This window comes from Ceratosolen solmsi, unplaced genomic scaffold (assembly GCF_000503995.2).
Source record: "Ceratosolen solmsi marchali unplaced genomic scaffold, CerSol_1.0 scaffold6, whole genome shotgun sequence".
Taxonomy (NCBI): Eukaryota; Metazoa; Arthropoda; class Insecta; order Hymenoptera; family Agaonidae; genus Ceratosolen; species Ceratosolen solmsi.
Genome location: NW_011948414.1, coordinates 8,324,169 through 8,349,574, shown reverse-complemented (window position 1 = coordinate 8,349,574; position 25,406 = coordinate 8,324,169). Strand labels below are relative to the sequence as shown.

At 23.7% G+C, this 25,406-nt stretch overlaps 1 protein-coding gene across 1 annotated transcript in view; it reads left to right on the top strand.

Annotated features, from left to right (window-relative positions):
• SK (small conductance calcium-activated potassium channel) overlaps positions 1–25,406 on the top strand; it is a 155,577-nt gene that overhangs the window by 27,899 nt on the left and 102,272 nt on the right. The window contains exon 2 of the mRNA XM_011506834.1: positions 17,422–18,064. Within this exon, the coding sequence (XP_011505136.1) occupies positions 17,508–18,064 (557 nt within the window). The 5' untranslated portion in view covers positions 17,422–17,507. The remainder of the gene's footprint in view (positions 1–17,421; positions 18,065–25,406) is intronic.

Below are 25,406 nucleotides of genomic sequence, written 5' to 3'. Positions count from 1 at the left end.
ATAATGTAAAAATGATCAAGAATCAAATATTCAATGATTTAATAAAAGTTACATACAGTTGAATAACCCACACTCAAGAACTAATGAAAAATACTGGGATGTCTAATTTAAAAATATCTTTCATTAATCCAAATAATTCAAATAACTGAAATTTATAACTATATACTTTTCTCATATTACATAAGTATTCCATACATACGTTGCAAATACAAACTTTCAATCTTGTAGGTGTAACGATTAAAAAAGGAACTTTTCCCATTTAAAGAAGATGATATCATTTACAGGCATACAAACCGTAATACTTAATCGGGAACGTAAATCTTTTCTATAACTCCTTAACACTAAGTTTCGCACAATTATAATATGGATAATTAGATAACATAAAATGAATAAAATAAAATAAAATAAAAGAAGCTTTTTCTAATTTTTCAAGAATTTTGAAATAAAAAACTGCATTAGAAGAAGACTTAACTTAAAATTAATAAGTCAGTTCGTAAAGTGACTTTATTTCATACTGTTTTATATATTATATTTTTTTATAATAATAATGTTTTGAAATGAAAAATTGCATTTACATTATTTAAAATGAATTTTCAAATATGAAAGTAAACCATCTATTATTTTACCATTGAAATATATATTGTTATATTTCATTTGGTTGATAGTGTAATTAGATTTGATTAATAATATGTTAAACTGTAATAGATGATAATACATTATATAACTTTTATCTAATTTACTACTAAATTTTACAATACTACATTTACACAATTTTTTCTATCTTAAATAATTAAAATAATGTTATATCGAAATTGCTATATATATATATATATATTACAATCTAATATGTATTTTCAATGATACATTACTAAAATAAAATCTTGCGAAACTTTATTCTTTTACTATAATATATGTAATATTATATTAGCTTCATCATTCATATATGATTATAATATATTCATAAGTTTTTTGTTCTATTTGTTTTATTAAGAATATAGAAAAGTTTGAATTGCATTGGTCAATAGAAATTAAACTAATGAATAAAAGGTGCTTTTCATGAATTGTGAAATATGATATTATACGAATTCATATAAATATATTAAATATGACATTTGATAGTGGTAATTTTAATTAATTATTGTAATATTTCAAAATTCTGTAAGAGTAGTTGCCGATCAAAAAGTTTTTGGCGCACATCAAACGCGATATATCTTCAAATAGATTAATGCAAAACCTTTTAATTTATATATTGCCAAAACAATTGCACACGCCTCGTTTTAAAGCCAGTCAAACTATAATTTTAAAATCAGAATAATCAGTAAACTTTCAATTGTAAGATATCAAACAACAACTTCAAATAAGAAATATATACATAAAAAACTTACAATTAAAAGAGTTTCCTTAAAACTTTATTTCAAAATACTACTTCAATCAGTTGTTTTCTTATTTTATTCTTTGAAATAAATTTTTAACCACTTAACTCTATCGATATTTCCATATTAGTATAAAAAAAATATAATTATACTTTAATTACTAAAACTAATTTAATTTGAGTTCTTTATTATATGATCTATGAAACAGGAAGAATTATAATGAATAAGTCATATTTCAAAATTCGACCGATGAGATATTTCTTATTTTGTTTATTTCCAGAAAGTATTTATATATTACGACTTATATATTCCGGAAAGTATTGAATATTCACAAATTATTTAGTAAATTACCAGTATTCACCTTATTAGTAAGTCAAAAACTTTTTCAATATCAAAGCTTTTTTAAACAAAAATACTAACTATACAAAACATAAAGAATTTTATAATTTTATAACTTTAAGTAATTATTATATATTATTTATTATCATTCACAAAATCATACTAAATCATTGGAAATAATAATAAAGTCAATTGTATGTTGTTGATTGATTAGAAAAATTCGGAAATGCGTCATAGAAGGCATTGATTCAATATTTAGACTAATGCATTCGAACGGTATTGTGGATGAGGAATCAAAAGTTACGAAATAGTATATTTCATAATCCAGTATACATTGTTATATAATATAAGAATTTATTGCAAATTATGAAATAATGAAATATAACATTTTCATTTAATAATACAAAAAAATACAAATTCAAAAATATACATGTGCCATTCATATATATACATGTGTGTGTGTGTGTGTGTGTGCGTGTGTGTGTGTGCGTGCGTGTGTGTGTGTATTGTATAAGGATGTAGAATATAAATTTTAGTAATTTGGTTTTTTTTTCTCTTAATATACAAAATATAATAATAAATAAGAAATATAATCATCAATATTTGAATGTATTTTATCGATTATTTTTCCGTCTACTATGCGTAAATATTGATTTAGTGATTGAATTATGTTGTGAGTTACTGATTTTATAATACTCTGTACTTTATCATATTCCATTGTTTTTTATATGCTATGTGTGAGAAAATTAAAACTGCATTAATAATCCGTTAATGCTTCACCCGCTCAATATTAATTGACATTAAAAAGAAATTTGAGTGCTGTTATTAATATTTAATTGATATTTAATCGATATTCACTTTTTCATTGTATTATATATTTTGCTCTTATACTGAATCAATATGAACTGACGGAGTTTTTGGAGTTTTTGTCAATTAAAGATTATTGTTCTACGATTACGATTAATAATTATACTATAATATCGAAGACATATATGTAAATTGTTATAATATAAGAATGTAAGATTTTAATTGTTTAAGTTTTAAATTCATTGTACATTACTATCAATAGTTGAGCCCTAATAAAAATACTTGAAAAAAAAAAAATGTATTACAAAATAAAGGAACAATTTTATAATCAAATTGTTTTATAATATAAAGTTATTACATGATATTTTTAATTTGTTTCTGTTAGCTATTTTAATTTTCTAAACAGAAATTACGTCTTCGAAATGAAAAAAAGAAAATAACGTTTTTACTCGTTTAATGTAGAAATTAAAATATTACAAAAGAACTATGAGTTTTTGTTAATTCGTAATTAAATTTTATAAAATTAATTTTCGTTTCTTTGAGTTTAAATTAATTAAGTTTTCTTTGTCGTTCTAATGTTTTAAAACATTATTTTTAATGCGATTTAATTTTAATTACACTCAAGTATATATTTACAAAGTTATATAAATAAATATAATTTATTTATCAGAAAAATATTCCATTCCGAATAAATAATAATCATTAATATCTATTTCATAATAATTATTCAGATTGATAAAATTGTAATATACAATCTGTATAATCAACTCACATGTACTAAATTCATTATTTGTAAAAATATTGATGAGCCAACGCAATCATATAGTATAAAAGCGCAAGTCAACGTATTGTCATTTATTTGCTAATATATGAAGAATTTAATATGCTCATTAAGATTTGATAGATAGAGAAATAAACTTTTAAGTTTACTAATTAGTAGTTTAGTACATTAGGAATACGATTAATAATCATTGAGATTTTAATAAAGCTCTCTTGTGTCTATAATAATTAAATGATTATAAAACAATATTTTATTTTACATATCCTCGAGTAATTTTTTATTTTAGCATGGATCAATAATACTTGAATTTGTAACAGTTCAATTTATTTTACACTATAGGCGAACTTATAGTTTCCAGAAGGGCAATTCCAAGCGAAACAAGTGCTTACTTCATTCGGTCGAAAGGAAAGGGAAGGTAATGAAAGCAAGACAGCCAACATAATATAGTAGGCGACTACTTAACTTCCGATAAAGGAAAAAGTTTTGCCCAAGGAATCCTGGGTGTGGGGGAGTAAACGTGCGGCCGTGCAACGTTAATAAGAGCCTACCTAGGCTTCTCGAAAGTCAACGTTGATATCGTATGCAGGCCAGGCCACGTTACTATTTTATACAAGAGAATACGATTAATGGAGTTGAAGATTCGCTTCGAGGTCACGCGGTCTTCTTATTCGAAGATATAATACGGCTTTGTCACTCGAAAAATTAGATGATATCCGAATCGGATAGAATCCAAAATATTGTTCATCTTATTGAACTTTCGCAATATTAAAAGCTCCCCTTGCCTACGCTCTTTATTAAGAATAAATTTGACGACGAGTGGCATGTTTTTTAATCTGCCAGTGATTTTAGATATCCCGATGAAATATAGTATTCGTGAAACTGTAAACTTTAATGAAATAAATCATCGAGTTTGCAAAAAATACCTGTTGCTTATGTTAAAGCTAGAAGATGGCAATACGAAAAGTCCGATAAAAGTATATTTATCATATAACAAGTGGCGATAAAAATACTTACTTTTAACACGCAAACTGACTGTATATATACAGTAATTGAAGGATTTCATAAACATTGTTCAACTATTTATTGTATTTTTAACCGATATTTCAATTCAGGATATCATAGATAAAAATAATGATCGAGGCTAATGTAAATTCGTTAATTCATGAACTTTAGTCATGCAATACTCTTTGAATTATAATTCAGTTTTTCGATTTTAAATCATAAGAAGCTCAATATTTTACATATAATATTAACTCTAATAATCTTAACTTGAACAGTTACATTTACATCATAAACTTTGTAAAAATCAAATATTCATTCCATCATATATATATATATATATATATATATATATATATATTCATATGTATACAATATATTAATATAATTACTTACATACATTCACAGAGTTCTTAAAATTGAATTCAATCAATTTGATTTTCTAAAATTTTATTTATCACACACTAGAAAGTTTGTTAATCGAAGGCAAGTATAATCATCTACGCAATATACCATATTTTCTAACTATCTCATATTGTTTCTTCACGTCTCTCCTCCCAAGCATTTTTTTTGTTTTTCTTTTTTTCTTTTGTTTTTCACGGTGTCGTGCGTGATTTATCTTACTTTTTACGAGTCTCATTTTCCAGCGATTTCACTGTCAGAGCTTTCGAGGTTCATTGCATTTAGCCTCGAGCTGAAGAGTAACCGTAGAGCCGGAGCTTATCTCTGACATGTAAAAAGAAATGAAAGAATCGCCTTTTCTCTTATGATTTGTAACGAAAAAGAGACATAGATAAAATAGTGCCAGCTATTTCATTCTACACTTTCTAATTTGTTGTAAAATAGATAATATGAAATTGTGTAATCGTGGCCCATTTTACTATTACGTTACCTTCAATTAAGCACCTAATGGAAATTCGATACAATGTATCTGCGCTTACACTGATGCTCCATTATCCTTAGAAATAAATGTTGCGTATTATATAAATATTTCTAATAGGACAATAAATCACAAATCTTTTTTTTTTTTTTTTATTTTTTATTTTCGTAAATAATTATGGTATTTAACATGTACAAAATATAAAACTCTTTTTCATTACAATATAGAGTAAAAATTAATAGTCATTCTAGGATGTTATATTGCATTCTTTCGTATTATTTGTCACAAAATTATTGCTAAATTGATTGATATTCCGATAGTTAGCCATAAAATGTACCAGTTACGACTTTATTTACAAATGATTGGATTTAAAATTATTTTTCTAAATATAAATTTATTTTTAGTATACATTGTTATGAATGTTATATGAGGGCCACAAAGCTGTTAATCTATATTTTCGTTTAATTATTTCATCGTGATTAATTTTGAGTAATTTAACTATTTTAAAACAATTCGATCCTATATAGTCTTATCAAACAGGTATATATAAAAAAAAAAATAATAAATAAATAAAAAAATAAATAAATAAATTGATCAAACACGAATGACGTAGTGTTTGCATGCATTAGTTTGCATATAATTATATCTAATATATAATAATTCTTAAAAATTTCTACAATTATTTATAATATGTTAGAAATTCTATAAACAATAAAAAAATATATCAATATATATTTCTAAATTCACCTACTGACTTTTAATTATTCATTAATTGTGCACAAATATTACATGCTGAAATTATAAAGAATTGAGTCAATATGTTCACTTAAAAACATAAACTGGTCATTAATTTCAAAATATTTAAGCTAATGTTAAATACTAATGTCGGTACTGAGAAATTAATACGATCACGAGTAGTAATAAAACGATGATATTTAATTTGCTAATTTTTATAACATTTAAAGAAATATTGCGACACACATTTTTGTCGCTTATATTAAGATTTGGTATCATCCCCAAGCATTCATTCACGCGTATGATAATTCGTCAATGAAGTATGACAAACATGAAGTATAAAAGAATAATATGCGTGAAAGAAAATAACATGAATAAGACATAAAAAAAAAAAAAGAAGAAGAAATTAGGCCAAGCGGAGCAGGAGATGAGCGTCGACAACTCAATTTCAGGCGAGTAAACCAGCGAGGCTCAAAATCAACCAGCGCGCCAATTTGAAAGGTACTCGCTCGCAGTTGCCCTACATACAAGGTTAACCAAAAATAGCGAGAATGTCTCTCCATGCAATTACGCGAAGCTGCTCTATGCTACTTTTCAGTTACAAAGGCACGTCATTAATCAATCACTATAATTCGCATATATTTATTTTTAAAATCTTCGTCTTTCTTTACATTAGTCATCATTCTAATTTATCAATATATATATATATATATATATATATATATATATATATATATATATGTACAACTACAATTATACTTGCGAGAGATAGACATGGAGTTTTTCACATTTTAGAGCATTTAAAATGTAGATTTACATTTATTTATGTTTCATGTATGTTTATCCATAATACATAATTATATTATATTTCAGAAAAATAATTTTTATTTGGATAAAATATCTTAACACTGCTCTTTAAATATTCTACAGATTCTTGGAAAGGGCAAATGAAAGTACAGGTTATTCAATCGCTACGAAATAAAATTGTATTCAAAGACTGTCAACTTCAGTTAAAAATCGAAAAATATGTTTGTGTAAATTCAGTCTCAAAATAAACTGTGATTTTTCTTTATTACTACAATTTTACATATATTCTATTTTAAATATTCAAATCCGATATTATTGAGTCTCATATCTAAATTTATAATTTAAATTTGTTATTGCCGTAAACTATTTAATAAAATTGAAATCCCAATATCCAATTATGTATATTACATTTACGATGTGAATAAACAATAATAAAGTTCATGCTGACAATATGATTAGTAAGCGTTGGCTTGAATAATCCGTTGCCTAATAATACATAGATTATTTTATGACGGAATCCAAATAATTTTGCACATTATATAGAATATTATAGATAATTACGGTATACCGAATATAAGAAAAAAGTAGAAGATCATTTACATTAAAAGAAAATTTTTTCAAATATGGACTACTATATTAGAAAAATATTAATAAAATAGAAAAAAATTATCGACATTCTAGCAAAACATTAAGTACATATATTTAATGGCAAATGTGCACAAGGCATAAATATATAGAAGAAAAAAAAAAAAAAAACATTGTAATTATAATATGAATATTGATGATAAAATAAGCATTTTTTCAATTAACACTAGAAAACATACATAGAGATCTTAGAATTTTCTGCACAAAATATATAAGAGTGTCATTTTTACCCTCTTTCACTAGTGACAGAAAATGAAAGTAAAAAGACATGAGTTTTCCGAGTTAAAGTAGTGCTGTTTTGTATACCTTCATTCTTGTTGGCGGAATGAAAACTTATCGAGCAATCTTCTATCCCTCTTCTCATTCTCATTTCATATTTTGTCGTTTATTTTACTCTGTCTTTTTGACCGTTTAAAAAAAACTGTATCGAGTTAGTTGAAATGCTTTTTAATTTGACCTTGAAACTACCTTTATCAACTAATTATAATAAGAATTTAATATTTTATAAAATAAAAAAAATAAAAAAATTTAATTATAAATTAAAAACTAAATTATTTCCAATCAAACTTAATCAAAAATTAAAATATAAATCAAATAAATATTATAAATCTTTTGTATTATATATGATTGTAAAATAATACAATACTGTAAGTAGAAATTTATTAGAACAGAATTTACATGAAAATAGAGAGATTAATTTATATTTTCCTACCTGTTCCAATTTTGTATTTAATTTAACAATATATAAATTTCATAAAAATTATAATAATATTTTATATACATATTGTATATAAAATATAATATATTACAAACAAAATATAACATAATATATATATATATATATATATATATATATATATATGTAATATGTTAAATAAATATAACATATATAACAAAACAAATTATAATTTATTATAAACAAATAATATATTACATACACATTGATAATAAAACAATGTATGCAGATGAATTAAAAAGGCTGATAAATTTATTAAATAGCTTTATTGTATGTCAAACTTATTTTGTAAAAAGTAATATTAAATACGTAAATGAGTAAAAAAAATTTTTTTGTTCATATTCGTGATTATACTCTATACGTTAGACAGTCGTGAAAATTATTGAATGAATTTGTTTTAAATTTTACAATAAATCATATAAAAGTATGGGAAATATTCATAGGTGAATAATTATTATAAATGCATTGAAGAGAGAAAATTGAAGTATTACTTTAATAAAGTATAAAGAGGAAATATTAAATCGAAAAAGAATTGCTTAACTTTTAAAGTTTATCATAAATATAATGAGAAAAGTAATAAATTCTTTCAACGTTAAAAAATAATTGTTAGATGATTTTTAAAATAGCCTGAATTATTTATAAATTATATACAATTCACTAGAATTTCGAAAGATAAATTTTCTTTTATTCATCATTTGAAAGCCATCTTTTGGTATTTAATCATCTTATTATCACATATCAACATAAATTTTCATGGTTCAAATTAGAGAATTATCAGAAGCCATTTATTTATACTCCATTTACACATAATTTTACTAGTGAATATATTATGACTTCACATTAAAGTATTATTAAATCTAAAAAAAGGAGACGAAACATTAATCTGATACTCGATTAAACTACTTCTGGCATAAAGACAATTTGTATTAACGTATTAAAAACTCTTTTGTTTTCGATTTATAACAATTTAATATTTTAGTTATTTTAGCATTTTTATATGCTTCGCTAATTAGTAATTTAATAATAATATAATATTTATATTAAATTAATGAATTATAATTGAGAGATATGATGATCGAGGCTGTAAATTACATTTACTTTATTGCAAATATGAATTGTTAATAAATTCAATACAAATGTAAGTTGTAAAATGTAAGAATCTAGTTATTCAGCTACTGTTGCCATTCCTTTATTTCAATGCACTTGCTTACGGTATCATATTTGAACAAAGATTGTCACCTTATTGTTTATAGAGGGGCTTTCAATATAGATAATACAATTAGCTAACGGAGCTTTAGCAACTCCGTCAGACTTTCAAATTATGTGCAGAGATGTCTGAACAGAAAATCATACTCGATCCTACTGCGGTTATGCGGTTATCGTACTATCTGCACTACTGTACTTCCGTTCTATATAACGTAATTGACTCCACGAAATATTATAGATCATTAGTGGTATCGATAACTTTATGAAGCATAATTATCATTATTATATCTCTTGATGAGTTATAAACTAATGCTATTATTATGGCTGTGTTCATTTAGAAGTTTTTGGTAAATATGATTATTAAACTCCGGTTGAATATCGAGAGATGATGAATAATATGATTTCGATATAGTATAACATTAAGTTTTTGCTCAGAATTTAATTTTGTAATTATCGTTTAATCGGCTACGCACTAAATGTTAGGGTTCCACTATCGATAAAAAACATTTAACGTTTTAAGAAAAAAATTCTTAAGAAAAAAAATCATACGTAACTAGAAAGTATTAACCGTATAGAATTTTTGACAAAACATAAGTTGAATAAATATATATATATATATATATATATATATATACAATGTAAAGTATGTGTACAATTAGAATATGAATTCTCAAATCTGATTTATCAAGCCGATTGAATTTACTGTTTTAAAATGGAAATTTTAAACCACTTAAATATATGCAGTCGTGTAGTTAAAGTTCTAACAAATTTATGAAAATTAAGTCTTCATAATATTTCAGCTCTTAACGAGAAGTAATTTTCTTTTTCATAATATTTTCAATAGATACTCGTGCATATGAGACAATAAGAATGTTTACTTTCGACTACACTTTGTTTTTTGTTTTTGTTTTTATTTAAATTAACCATAAATTAAATTAAAGAGAATTTTATAAAGAAAATTACTTCTCTCCACAATTGATAGAAATATATAAAGATCTGATAAATTATATTAAAAATAATATATATGCGTACATGCTAATAATTGTTTAAATAACATTGTGTTTTTGAACAAAAGAATGTTAATAAAAATTCAAATACATATATTTATGTTGTAATTGTTGCAAATTATTCTGCATGTATAAAAAGAAAATGTTAAAAATTATTGTAAAATTCTATAATTTTCAATAAATGTAACACTTTATACATAATTGGAATTTATTATATTTATTTATTTAAAATTATGAATTCAATTTTAATTATAATTGATATAGAATAAAATGATATAAGAATTACAATCAGAAATTTTTATGGACTAAGGTAAACAAAAAAAGGATTGTAATTTTATTGTGTCGTGCTAACCATTTAATTTACATTCATCTAGAAATTTATTCCTATTTATCTCAAATGATGAAAAAATTTCTTTATATTATACTTATTTTAATATATTTTCCCATTTATATTGAATTTGCATTTCCTATCTTGTATTTACTGAAATATTCTCATACTTTGAATTAATATTTTTAATACTATGCATAAGATATATTTATTTGTAAATAAATCTTACGCATCATCCATATCTTTACGTGGTTATTATTCTTACAATATTTTTTTTTTTATTCATTTAAATATAGATTATGAAAGAAATTAATTATAAACAAAGCTGAGTTATAAAAATAAGTCGGACTGTATATTATAATTAAGTTATTTCTAATTTCAGAATAAAATTAATATATTTTATAGTCATAGACTTTAGAATTCATTGTTACAAATTACAAATTTCTAGTATGATTGACGATTCTTTCTATTTAAGTAGTATTCGCGCCAAATCGATTGTAAATAAAATATTTGAACATTATTTTTCTTCCTGTATCTTTTACGTAAAATTAATTAATATATATGCGGTTTTATACATTTTCACAAAATCGATTTTATTAAACTTTAATTGATATTTTTAAGAATCATATTGAAAGAAATATACAAACAATTAAAGTTATTAATTTAAAAGACACTTTATTTCATAACGTCTAGATATTTAATGGTAAATTTAAAGTTTTAATATTTGAGCGAACCGTAAATATCTAGTGAGAAAGATAGTAAATAAAACTCAACAACTAGAATGAGAAATTTGCATATGTTCTGTTATAAATGTAAGTCGACGAGTTATTTTATTATGCTCATTTACAATTTTTAATACTTCATAATATTCAACATATTAAGTTTAATAACTAATGTAACAATAAATTTCTTTTAAATGTTTAAATATATTATATGGGAGTTATTTTATATTTCAAATAATTTTCTGATTTTGTTAACGTAAAATTTTGCCAGCTAAATGCCAAAAATTAACTATAAAGTTAAAAATAGTTGTTGAAAAATTATTACTACTATTAATTGAAATGATAATACTAAAATATAAGATAAATTCAGGAAACAACCATCATCTTTTTTAAACTGAGATTATGTTATTTGACTTGTTACAAAATATACTATTTAATAAAAAATAGGTAAGTAATATTCAGAATTTATATAATTTATTTATTATATTTTTTCTGAAAGAGAAAGCTACCAAGCTATAACAATTCTATCAAAAGTAATGTGAGTAAAATTAAAATACTTCTTTTCAAACGCAAAGTATACACAACATACATATATACATATACATATATATATATACGTTGAACTTTCTTCATGTTGATGCATAAAGGTCATGTAAAAGCAAGATTACAAGAAAAAAAAACCTAATGGTTTTTATATGTGACTATAATAGATCATAGAAATGGAAATGTAATGCACGTAAAATCATCTATAAAAGACGATTAATAAGATTAATTAATGTGAATTTTGTGGAATATGGTTCTTTTTAATTCTGTCAACTTCTTTTATCTAATGAAAAATTTTACCCATTCTTCATTTGAACTGCTGGCTAAATAAAATTTACTTTTATCAAAATTAAATTTTCTGTTTAATAGTACCAAAATTCTTAAATTAAAATAACTTGTATACAGCTGAACGAGAATATTTTCTTATTTTATCGTCCCAGAATGAAATGTCTAAATTACTAATATTGCATTTACATACGCTTATAATTATTTTTGGGGTAAATACTATTAAAGGACTTGTTGATATTTTTGTTGATATATTTACACTTCATAATGATTAAAAATGATTATACGTTTAATGAATGCTTTCGATTTCAATTTAATTATTAATTGAAAATATTTTAAACATATAATTAATTGAATCTGATAAAATATATGAAAGTATGTTGCTAATATAAAAATATATACCCTTTACCTCTTATGTATATGTATTGATTTTAGATAGATAAATAGAATATGCAGCCTTTTTTATATTCGTTCGATAATCAAATCTAAAATGTTTAAAAAAAATTTTTTCCATACCTATGTAAATAAATTACAAATTGTTGATTTAAATTATAGTTTCATAAATTTCTAAAAATTAATGTGGTAAAATTGTATATAGAGAAAAAATTGATTTTAAATAATAAAAAATTGATTTCTGTTCAATAATTTTTATTAAATATTTTTTTATCGAATTTTTATTTATTAATTAAATATTTACTTGCACTTATTTTAGAATAATAAACCTATTTTAACCAGAATAATTTTACTCCAACGTATCTCCATTACCCTTTACTCTTCTCTCTCGATTTTATGATACTTTAATTTTTTCGTTTTGTTAAAAAAAATATTAATTTTAATGATATAAAGTGTACAGTAACAATAATAAATTATAATATTTTCTCTTTTGTGATGTTTCGTAATATAAAAGACGTAACATAAAAGAAGAATGCTATAATAAAATGCTAAACATAATGTTACATTCTAAATAGATTTTAAGAGAAAAGTATATTTAATTAATCGAGATATTTCAAAATAATTTTAGATCTTTATGTTGATAAAAGCTTATAGATTAATTTTAGTATCGTACTATAGTAGAAAAAAATATTAAATTTTTTTTTTCATTATCGTACACCTTAATCAATTGACAAAAGAAAATATCCTTATACTGAAAGAACAGAATATTGAACGTTATAATTATTTTACTATAAAAAAAAAAATGCCTTTGGATATACTGTAATATAAATAAAGCGATAGAGTTGTGCAAAGCACAGAAATTTCTAACCTATTTGAAAAATTTGAGTCATTGATATTAATTGAATTAATATTAACATCAATTGAATAACGAAATAATAAAAAGTATAACAGTTATACCGATCTTGAAGATTAGGAAGAAAAAAGTTGTAGGAAATTAACATGCATATATACGGCATATGCGAGCAGCCAGAAATAATAAAAAGAGAAAAAAAGCAAAATGTACGGCGACAACTTGTCGGCGCAAAAAGAAAAGAAAACAAAATGAAAGTGCATCAAGCGATTTCTTTGAAAAGTAAGATATTTTATTACTTATGGATAAGCGCATATGTAAAATTTATGTATACACACACACACACACACACACACACACACACACACACACATACACAATATTATGGGAATAAGTTTTCATTCTTTTATAAAGTGACATACGATTTTAGTATATTAGTCATAATTATTTATTCCATTATCTCAATATGGTTTACTATATGCTATTTTAGTTTTCTTATTAACTATCGTTCAATAGTTTTTAATATATATATATACATATATATATATATATATTATTATTATTATTCTAATTATGCATATTTTAATTACGAGAATATAAATAGATTTTAATAACTAAACACTCGATTGTAATAGTAATTAAAATTTTGGAACTGTTTGAATGGATACATTTAATACTTAATTATATAAAATATAATAAATGAGCTAATTTTTATTTTCAATTTTTCATCAATAATATAAATTTATATTCTTATGATATAATATATCCGAATATGTCATAAGACAATATTATTTTAATCGCGATAAGAAATTAAAAATCAAAATTTATCAATATAATACAATTTATATAATATATTACATGGTATTTTAAAATATAATATTAAAGTACTGTAAAAAAAAAATTAAATAAAAATAATATTATATATTTATAAATAGTTGATAATATATAAATATAGAAAAATAGTTGATAATCGTATAAAAAATTTATGGATTCTGTACACAAGTATGAAATCAAATAGTGTAAAAATAATATGCCAGAAAAATTGGAAACAGCAATATCCATCCTATGAATGTATTTACTATCTTGACTTTTTAAACAAAGCCTTTTAGTGCTCGTGACATCTTCTATTTTAAACAGATCGATGAAACCAGAAGGCATTATAAATATTCAGAGTTTGTGAATTTGCATGGGTTATTCGCTCTAAATTTCTCCGAGTGGAATTAACTTTCAATGACTACATAAGAGTGTAATAATCCTTACAAAACAATGTTCAGAGCAAAAAGGATAAAGAGAAAGGAATGAAAAAATAAATGATGTTGTATTATTAACTTAGATTTCATTTGCTTGGCATACTTACCTAGCCAATATAGATTGTATAAATGATTGATATTCTGAAAAATTAAAATCTAAGCTCTCTTATTTACAGAATTATTTATATTCTGCTAAATAAAAGATTTACAAATATAATATTAATGAGTATTTCCAATATAAAGCATTATAAGTAATTTAAATACGATGAAATTTTGAGACTCGATGGAAAAATATTTTACATATTTAGCAAATCTCTCCTGATTTACTATTAGTAGATATAAATTTTTTAAATCTTTAATGTATAAAATTTCGTAAATGCTCTTGCTATATATAAATATATATATATATATATATATACATATATATATATATATATATATATATAATAGAAATAATTTTTTTTATTGCTAAATAGAATTAAAAAATGTTTAATGTAAAATCAAAATATCAACAGTGCATATCTACGCATAATATATTATATATAAATATTTTATTATTATTATTGATTATCTAAATGTAATAAGACATCTTGTAAAATAATAATTTTATACAAGTGTTAGTTAGTACACATATATTTGAAACTTATATACATTTATACGCGTACGCGCACGCACGCGCACGCACACGCACACGCACATACACACACGTACGTACGTACGTACGTACAAATATATGTAAGTCTCGTAACAGATGGATTCCATATATACATCCTTGGCAACAAATTGGTAGCTTATAAGATTATTATATAATCGGATTGGCTTGCGGATTTCATATTTGCAATGTAATCCGACTTTGCTAATCATTAAAATTTCATTTCACATTTTCATATATACTTTAATTATATTGATACTTACAAATTCCATACAAGCTTGCGTTGTGCATGAATCATATAAATTTTTTATAAAGTAAAAATATTTAATTTATACAAAATGTTAATCTTTATAATCACTATTTAACACATTATTATGTTGTTATTTTGTATATTATTATATTAAGTAAAGAGGAAAGTTTTTTTGATGAAATATGATGGTACTATTATTTATAAAAAATATTACGAATAGTGTAATAACTGAGATTATTAAATGCAATATGAATAAATTTTTATTATTATTTTGTAACAAAGAAACTAGTTGACTCCCAATTATTTAAAAGCTTTTTAAATTAAAAATAAAAGATATTTAATTTACATTCACAATAGTTTCATAAAATTTGTTAATAACTGTAATGAAATAAAACTGTACACGGTGTACTTTTTGACATGTATCGAGCCTTTTCATAGAAAATTCCTGATAAAATTGAAAAAATATATACTATGCTCCAAAATATTAACTATTAATAATAATTAACTTATCAAATAGCCAGTATCGGCGTGTCTAATTCGTTTCCAATATTCCATTTACAATACGTGTCTATTAATTATAATTCAATTGATGAATTTGCAAATATCATGTAAATAAATAAATATAATTGATGAAAGTAATTAAATGATTTTGAAGTCTATATGATCATTTTAATTTTTTTTTCTACCATGGAGCATAAAATCTTTGTACTGAAACATAATAGGAGTATTATTATTATATTTGTATGAATAAATAATGATAAATGTTTAATTATGATATTCTTAAAATTATCAGTATATTTATGGAATATTTGATTTTTATCGCGTAAAAAATGTTTAAATACCAACCATATTAAATTAAATAATTAAGTAAAAAATGAATTAACTCATTACTTGGCGTATCAAAAACATTATAAAAATGATTAAAGTAATTCAATTATAATTTCATAGATAATACGTTCTTAATAAACCTTGAAAAAATGCAATTACTGGAAATAGAATCTTCATTAATAGAATATTTCCATAAATTTTAATTCGCTTTTTCAATATTTGATTTATAGTATTATACTTTAATAAAAGTACATTTTTACATTGTTATATTTCGTCGATATTATATTTTATTATTATATTTAATATTTTATGATCATAATTAGAAGTACATAATTTAACTGGCTTCTGTGGGATCCAAATATTCCTATAAAATTTTTAATTTTAGAGATTACGATATCATCATGTGATAAACTCGGTTATTACAAATCACAATTCGGAGATGTGTGTAAGCCTGAGTAATAAGTCTATGAAAAAGCGAATTGCTACTATTCTCATTATGTAGAGTAGTCTTTCATTGTTAAAAAAAAAAAAAAAGAAAAGTTTTCTATTGTCCATAACCGTATTTTTGCTAAAGGAACTTCTTATGTCTAGCGATATAGCGACTGCAATTCAATCACATGATTGTATAAAATGAGAAAAAGAAAAAAACTCTATACATTTCATAATTACCATTTTAATAAATGCACCTCATAAATGTAACGTACAATATTTAACTTTAAGTGTTTAAATTTTAAATTTGGTTTGGAAAATTGAAGACTCGCTAATTATAAATTTTGCTTTTATTACATAAGATAAGCCAGGAACTCCTCGAGAAGTATCATTAATTAGTTCTCGAAAGTATAGAAAAACATTTTCCGTCCATATCTGATTGGATAGGAAAGTCCTCGTCATATCTCATATTTGAATTCACAAGATCGAGATAATAAAAATATATGGTCGATGTAAATCATTATCTAATTTCTCATCTAATGGCGTCATGCTTTTTTTTTTTGTCTATTGTGCCAGGGCGGAGAAGTCATGTGACGTTGCGCAGGATCGCGTCACGTCATCGGCCTGTGAGAGTGAGAGGCTGATCGAGGTGAGCGAAGGCGATGAACGGCGACGCTCAGGGCGAACTCCAAGAATGTGGCACCGGCAGCGAATATGGAAGCGGGAGCGAGGAGACGGCGGCTTTGTTGAGCCGCCCGAGCGTAACACCCCTCGTGGTCGCGCCCCAGGGCGTCGTCGTCCTCGGTGGCGCCTCCTCCTCATCCTCGGGGAGCGTGAGCGTCGGCCAATCGAACAATGTCGGGACTTCGGGGCCCATCGTCCAAACCAACACCTCCGCGGTATCTGGCCAGGGCAACAAACCTGTCCTCCAGAGGCAGGATCGCGCAACCTACCTCGTGGCCTCGCCCCAGCTCTCGGTATCGGGCTTGGGTGGCTCCGAGGAGAGTGGCACCGGCATCGAAGATCCAGCTACGCGGTCCGTCCCCGATATCGAACTCCATTGTAGACTGGACGAGCAGCCTCCTATGCCTGCTATGCCAACGATCTATCATGCAGGACATTATAGGCCCAGACAGAGTCACACCTACAGATGTAGATGTGATAGGAGAGATTCCTTGGCTCCTTCATCAGCCTTGCATCTCGCAAGGAGTGTTTCCAGGTAAGACTAATTAATCTCAGCTAATTTGATAAACATGAACTTTTATGGCACGTAAATTTTCTATATAGTTATATTTTATATCGTCTTAGCAGTTAATATTACTTAATCACTTAAGTAGTAGTAAGCTTTACGTTTTACTCTATTGGCTCTTTATTGCTCTATCCACGGCAAATGTCAAAATTTTGATTAAAATTATCAATATTTTTTAAAGGCGTTATTTTAATAAAAACATTCGAAAGGGCCACGAATATTAAATTAATTTAATATACTGTATATACTGCAGCACATGTTGAATATTTAATATTCTTACAAACACAAAACACATTAAATGGAATATGTTGGCAAATAATTTGCAGAATAATAATCACATAAATTATTCAAAATAATTGTTTCAACATTAACTGTCATGCATTTGAAAACAGTGAATTTTAAAAGTGATTTCATTTCACCTAATTATTCTTTACATTATTAAATACAACAAATATTTTACTTTAATTAGAAAACTCCTTTTACTAGGAAATAATCCTGGGAAAGTCATATATTTTACTTTAAGCGCCTTTAAATCCTACAAATAGCACATATATCATTTAATGGACTTTATAAAAGGTTTTACAATTTGTTATCTTAAAATATTACACCTTGTTTATCTGAGTTAAAATAATACTGAAATTATAATAAAAATATTTACCAAGTATAATTTAATTGTTGAAATCATTCTTATCGCTAATTTGTAACAAATTATAAATAATTTTCAGTTCCTTATTTTTCTTAAAATTTCAATATAATATAGTTTATATGTATGTGTATATATATATATATATATATATATATATATATATTTGTCAGTGATTTAGAAGATTGTATTAAATTAATTGTAAATAACTAATTTTACCACTCACAATTAGTAGTGTTTAATATTATTTTGAAAAATTTTTGACATATAATGATTATTTTCGGCATAACTAAATCTAAACTATTCAACACAAATTATATAAATATTACAAAGCCTTTAAAAAAAAAACATATATATATATATATATATATATATATATTTAATAATTACAATAAATAAAATCTTTCCTAAATAAATGTTAATGTTATTAATATCTTTTTTATTAAGACTTGATAAAAAAAATTTATATTTTCTATATAAATGATATATAATTTATATAATCGATATAGTTTAATTTTAAATATTAGTCAGTACGTTTAAGTGAAATAGATTAAAATTATAAAATTATATGTTTTTTTTTTTTGTATAGCACAAAATATCAACAACTTACGGTAAATAATTTAATAGGATATCTTTAAATTCTGTATCTTATAATATATTCTCTATATTTTTCCAATATATTTCCTTCAACTACAACTATATATTGAATAAATCATAAGAATTAAGATAATTTCAAATATTTTTGCCTCCACCTTTATCATTATATACCTAAAATTTCAATCCATTTTATTCTCATATATATATTTACTTATTTATTTAGTTGAAAATTTAGTCAACTCTCCTCTTACACACGGACATTTATTGTACGGATGTCCAACTGCAGTTCATCCATCGACATCACAGTCGCGTGTTTCTACTCATCCGCTATTCGTAAAATCGAGTAAGGATATCGATTTCGCGTCTGTGTATTCGTCATCAAGAAATGAGAGAGTTAGGCATGCGAATATCGTCATACGTCTGTGCATCTATAGACTTAATATTGCAAAAAATAGACAAATTCGCCCTAAATGTTAATCTTTCTTTCTCGCTTCACTTCAGCTTTTCTTTCCTTGTTCGTTTGTTCTATTTGTCACTTTTTTCATCCAGCTCTCTCTCTCTCTCTTTCTCTCTCTCTCTCTTCCTTTCTTTTTTTTTTCCTTTTTTTATCTTTTTTGTCACATGCCTGCTCTAATTTTAAATTATATGTATTCGCCTTACTTTTCCAAGTTTTATTTTTACACTGCCTAATTGATGAGCAATCAGCGCTAAAACTATTAAAAGCTTTTTTTTTCAAATTATTCAATTGGAAGACCGATAATAAAGAACAACTATTTTTCGTGTTTTCTTATCCTTTTCATGCTCACGCGATAGTTATTATTAAATGATAATCGTATCAGTAATAACAAAGGGATAAATGATAATCTTCGTGATTCAAATATCGCATATGAAATATAGGTGGAGCGTGGTTTATTTTACTTATATACCGATGATATCAATTCTAAAGTTACCATAAGCTAATGTTTATTTTATGAATGTCTTGAATAATATGCCATGAACATGTTACGCGAATAGAAACATCATACGAACATTGATTGTTACTATTTTAATTACATAGAAAACTATTAATAATATAAGATATAAATTATTAGTTCTTTATGAAGTTTCACTTTAATTTTCATAATATAGGAGTATTTAAGATTTTACAAAAACTTATAATATTATAATACTTTTTATATGATACGAAAGCAGTCTATAAGCTCAAGCGATAGGAAATACATCACATATATTAATTTACATATTTCTTTTATGAAAATAGTTAATCAATCGTTCATGTTAACTAAAAAGAAAATATTTACTAAATGACAAGAATATATCTATCGATTTAATTGTAAGTTGATATGAATTTTTTTTAGTAATTTATTAGGTTATTTTTTTTATAAAAATTACATTTATAATTGCTATCTTTCTTAAATAAATCAGTTATATTTAACAAGAAATTCATTAACAAAATTAATAAATATCTTACAGCTATTAGTAGTTATTATGCTAAGATACCGTTTTCTATTATGTATTTTTGCTAGGCATCGTATATTTTGTCAGAAAAGTTTATAAAAACTATTCGAATGCAATTTTTTGAAATATACCGTCACGCTAATTTTTACAAAATGTCGAATATTGCAATTAGCGTACATTCATCGATAGTTGAGATAAAAGATTTCTCATCGGTAATGAAATTCCAGGCTATTACATGTCTGCATAGATGCAAGAGTATAAAATCAAATATGTAACGATGAGGAGCAATAGAGTGAGGAATATGTAGTAGTGGAACAACGCTATATACGATCAGCCGGTACTATAAAGTTTTACGTGCTCACGAACACTTTTTAAAATAACGCTCATCTCGATAATATATTCATTTTTTTTTTAATTGCTAAATTATACGAATAAAAAAATATTTAATGATACATGAATTAATATAATTGAAAGAGCTCTCCGAAAGCACATGTCTGTATAATATATATGATATATTTTTACGAAAAGCCAGGAAATGGCGGAAAATACGGAAAATTACGGAAAATATAAAGAAAATAATTATTACTTACAATTTAATGTTATTGGCTGGAATTATTTCACTTTTATCAATACATCTATAAAGTATTTAATAATTTATTAAAATAAATATTAAAATAGATCAAAGATACATATGATTAAATTGTCGTGAGCCAACGTTAATATAAAAATACTTAAATAATTTCTTTACGTGTAATATCTACTGATTTTTCATAAATTAACGATTAAAGTTTCTGCACAGAAAGTATAAGAAATTTACCGCTAATTATAGTATAATTGACTTTCATTTCAATAATAATATTCCAAGTATAACATACACTGATTAATTACAATATTTAAATTGTACATAATTATAATGAATTATAAAATTAATGGATGTCATAATTTTTAAAGTATCAAAAATTATTAAAGAAGAATATTATAACTAAAATTACAAGAAGAAGCATGAATTTGCTCGATTGATATACTAAAGTAATTTTTAATAAATATTGATAAGGTCTCTTTGTATCTTAAAAACATTTTTTTGAAACATAATTAATATACGACTTGTAGAAGAAAATTGCATTCCATTCTAAAAGTGAATTGAAAAATGTATCCAATAATTTTGTAAAATTATATTAAAATTCGTAATTTAAAAAGTTTGTATATTACATTAAATTATATATATATATATATATATATATATATATATATATATATATATATATATATATAGCACAAATTAAAAATAAAATATCAATCAATCAATCAAAGTTATGAATAAATAAATAATTAATGAAATGTTTATAAATAAAACGGCTTAGTTGCATTGATAGGAACTTTTTATAAAATTTTCAAAAGTTGTATTAATTTACTTAGATATATAACAATGCGTTTAAAACATATATTTTTGTAATAACCATAATTGCAAATGTATAAATTTTATATTAATATCCATGATTCTTTTTAATTAAAAATCTGTAGCTCAATAAAATAATGAAAAAAAAAAAACTTTAAAGTTTGAATATCCATAAATAAATAGTACATAATATTTACGAACAACTACAAACTATAATCTTACAAATCATATATTTCCATATGAATAAAACTTCATCAAATATATTTTTATTATTTATACTTGTTTTATTATATTTATACTTGTACTATATTTCTTTAGAAATTACTTCGTTTTTTAATGTGATATACAAGATTAGGATAAATATAAGTACTCGGAAGAAATAAATATTAAAATAGGAATAATTAATCTAAATTATTGTTAATAATTTAGATACATTGATTATTTTGTGAAAAAAATAATTTTATCAATATTCTGATATGTTGCGACCGTAATTATAATATAATTTGTATGCAATAAAAAATATACCTTTGAAACATTCAAAAGAATCCTTCTTAATTACAGTATAATCATTAAATATTCAATTAGTTTCGTTACGACTTTAGTAATATTTTTCATTTTTAAATTTAAATTTATAGTTTATTAGAAAATTCTTTAAATTTTATTCCTCAATATTATGTTTTATGTGGAACGGAAGTATCTAGAATCTTCAAATAGTACATAATAATGGCATCATGATAAACTCGGATTTATTTTTAATTTATATTTCTTTACAATTAATATCGGATAAAATTTACTTACATATTATCATCTATAATTCGTTCATTATTATTAATTAAGTTATTAATCTATTAATTAATACGATTCATTAATTATAATATAAATATATGGAATACGTAATGAATGAATCTATCTTTGTAATTTAAAAATAAGATTTTGTACTAATCCATAGGTATTTTAATAAAAATAAAAAAATGTATTTGAACTACTGAAAATGTATCGTAAAATACATTTAAAGAAATTAAAAAGTTATATATTTTTTTAACTAAGTGCAATACATACATTTATTAATATAAGTTTTCAATTATAAAACCTTACATTTTAATATTAATTTATATATAAACACATCTTGTGTGTATAGGCGCAGTTTTGGATTTGCATTTGTAATTTTAATATTGGAAATATAGTAAGTTGAAAATATGTATATCAGAATAAATTTTTTATCCCAAAATAGCATTAAAAACTATATAAATGATTCCAATTAGAAATATATGCATTTTTCTACAATTTGAAGACGAATGTGTTTGGTTCTATATGTGTTCTGTATAATCATAACTTACAATTCTCCTTTACGAATTAGTTATAAATTAAGAAAATTAAGCGTTCCAAATTTCCTAGTTTCATAACAAAAATTATAAAAGGAATAATTATAAAGAACTAAATTGAAAAGAAACAATAATAAAAGATAAAAACACTATTGGTATAGAAAATTTATTAAACATAATATTAATATTATATTTAGAACTAAAATGTACGGATTTTATTGTTACATTTACATTTCCATAAAAAAAAAAAAAAAAAAAAACGAAATTAAAAATAGAAAAATATATAATTAAACTGTAATATAATTTTGTAATTCATTTGCAAATGGGATACTACAAAGTTTATTATAATAAAGAAAATTTTAGGTATATATATGTAAATGCATATTTATTTAAATTTCACAGATATACATATTGGGTATTTAAATATTTATAATACATTAATCAAGTATCATTTAATTTTAACAATTATCTTAGTAACTTACATTGATAAATATCTTGGTAAATTATTTTATTCTACTTTTTATTTTATGTGTTATAAAAATTGAAAAAATTGTCTTTTTTTTAAATAATCATCTTTATGCTTTATTGAATGCATTTAAACATTTTTACCAAAACCAATAATATTTGAAAGCTAAATCATGAAAATTATATACGGTCTGTATTAAAAATACTTTCAATTTATATCGATCGGTTGCAATTCTATTTATTTGTTAGGTTTAAAAGGAAAAAAAATTATTAGCGTTTCAGTTTCAAAAAAGCTCTTTGATTATATATTTTTATTCTATAACAACATATTACACGTAATTATTCTAATTACTTTTAAAAATGCATAGTATGTAGTGGACAAAAAATTTCCAAAAATAATAACGATAATAAATGTAAAGGGAGAAGGATTTGCAGACAGGGACAACTATATTTACGTAGAGAAATAGGAAATAGTGAATGATAGTATGCAAGCTATTGAGGAGTGCAAGCTGATTTCCGGCACTTGGGTACCTTTTATGAGAGTGCTGTGCTTTAATTCCCTACGCTCATGTCACCCTAGCGAGTGCTCATCTGCTCGCAGATATAAAGTGGAGTTTTCCTTTTTCTTTGTCAAACCAGAGTCAAAAGCTGACGATAACAATGGCGGATATTTCAATTTGTAGAAAAGAGGAACAGACAAACACTCAAAATACTCTTGTTGGCGTAGTCATGTGAATTTTAAGGGTGTTTTATGTGTGTTTTACTGGGAAACTACGAGGTTTGTATTTGCTGGACTTGAAACTTTGGGAAATATCAAAATTATAGTAATTTTATTATGTATGACAAACAAATTGAAATATATAGTGATAATTTTTCGGGGAAATTTTGTTTCTTAGATCTTCTTATCTTATGTATTATCCTTGGATTCTAAACACTTAACAAAAAATTATTGTCAATTCTATATAAATTATGATTGTAATTTTTCTTGTAAAATTTCAAAAATATGATTTTACTTAAAGGCTCTTTCTTTTTTATTTTTAACCAAAACTAGACGTAATTTTTCTCAAAATTTATATATACATATACACATCTATACACACTTTTAATATGTAATTTTTTTTAATAATTTTAACTGAAAAATTAATAGAAATGTTAAGTTATTTTACTATTGTATATGATATATTAGGAATACAAAAATTAAAATTATACCCATAATTTCTGAATATACTTTTCATAAGTTCATTTCTACTATAAAACACTAATTTACAGCTATAACAGATGGCAACACAATACATATAAATATAAATTTCTACAAACTTATCACTAATAGAAATTAATTTAGAAGAAGCATTAAAAATACTTATATTATTTGAAAATATTATCAATAATATATATTACTTAATAATGTATTATTACTTATTAGTGATAATAATA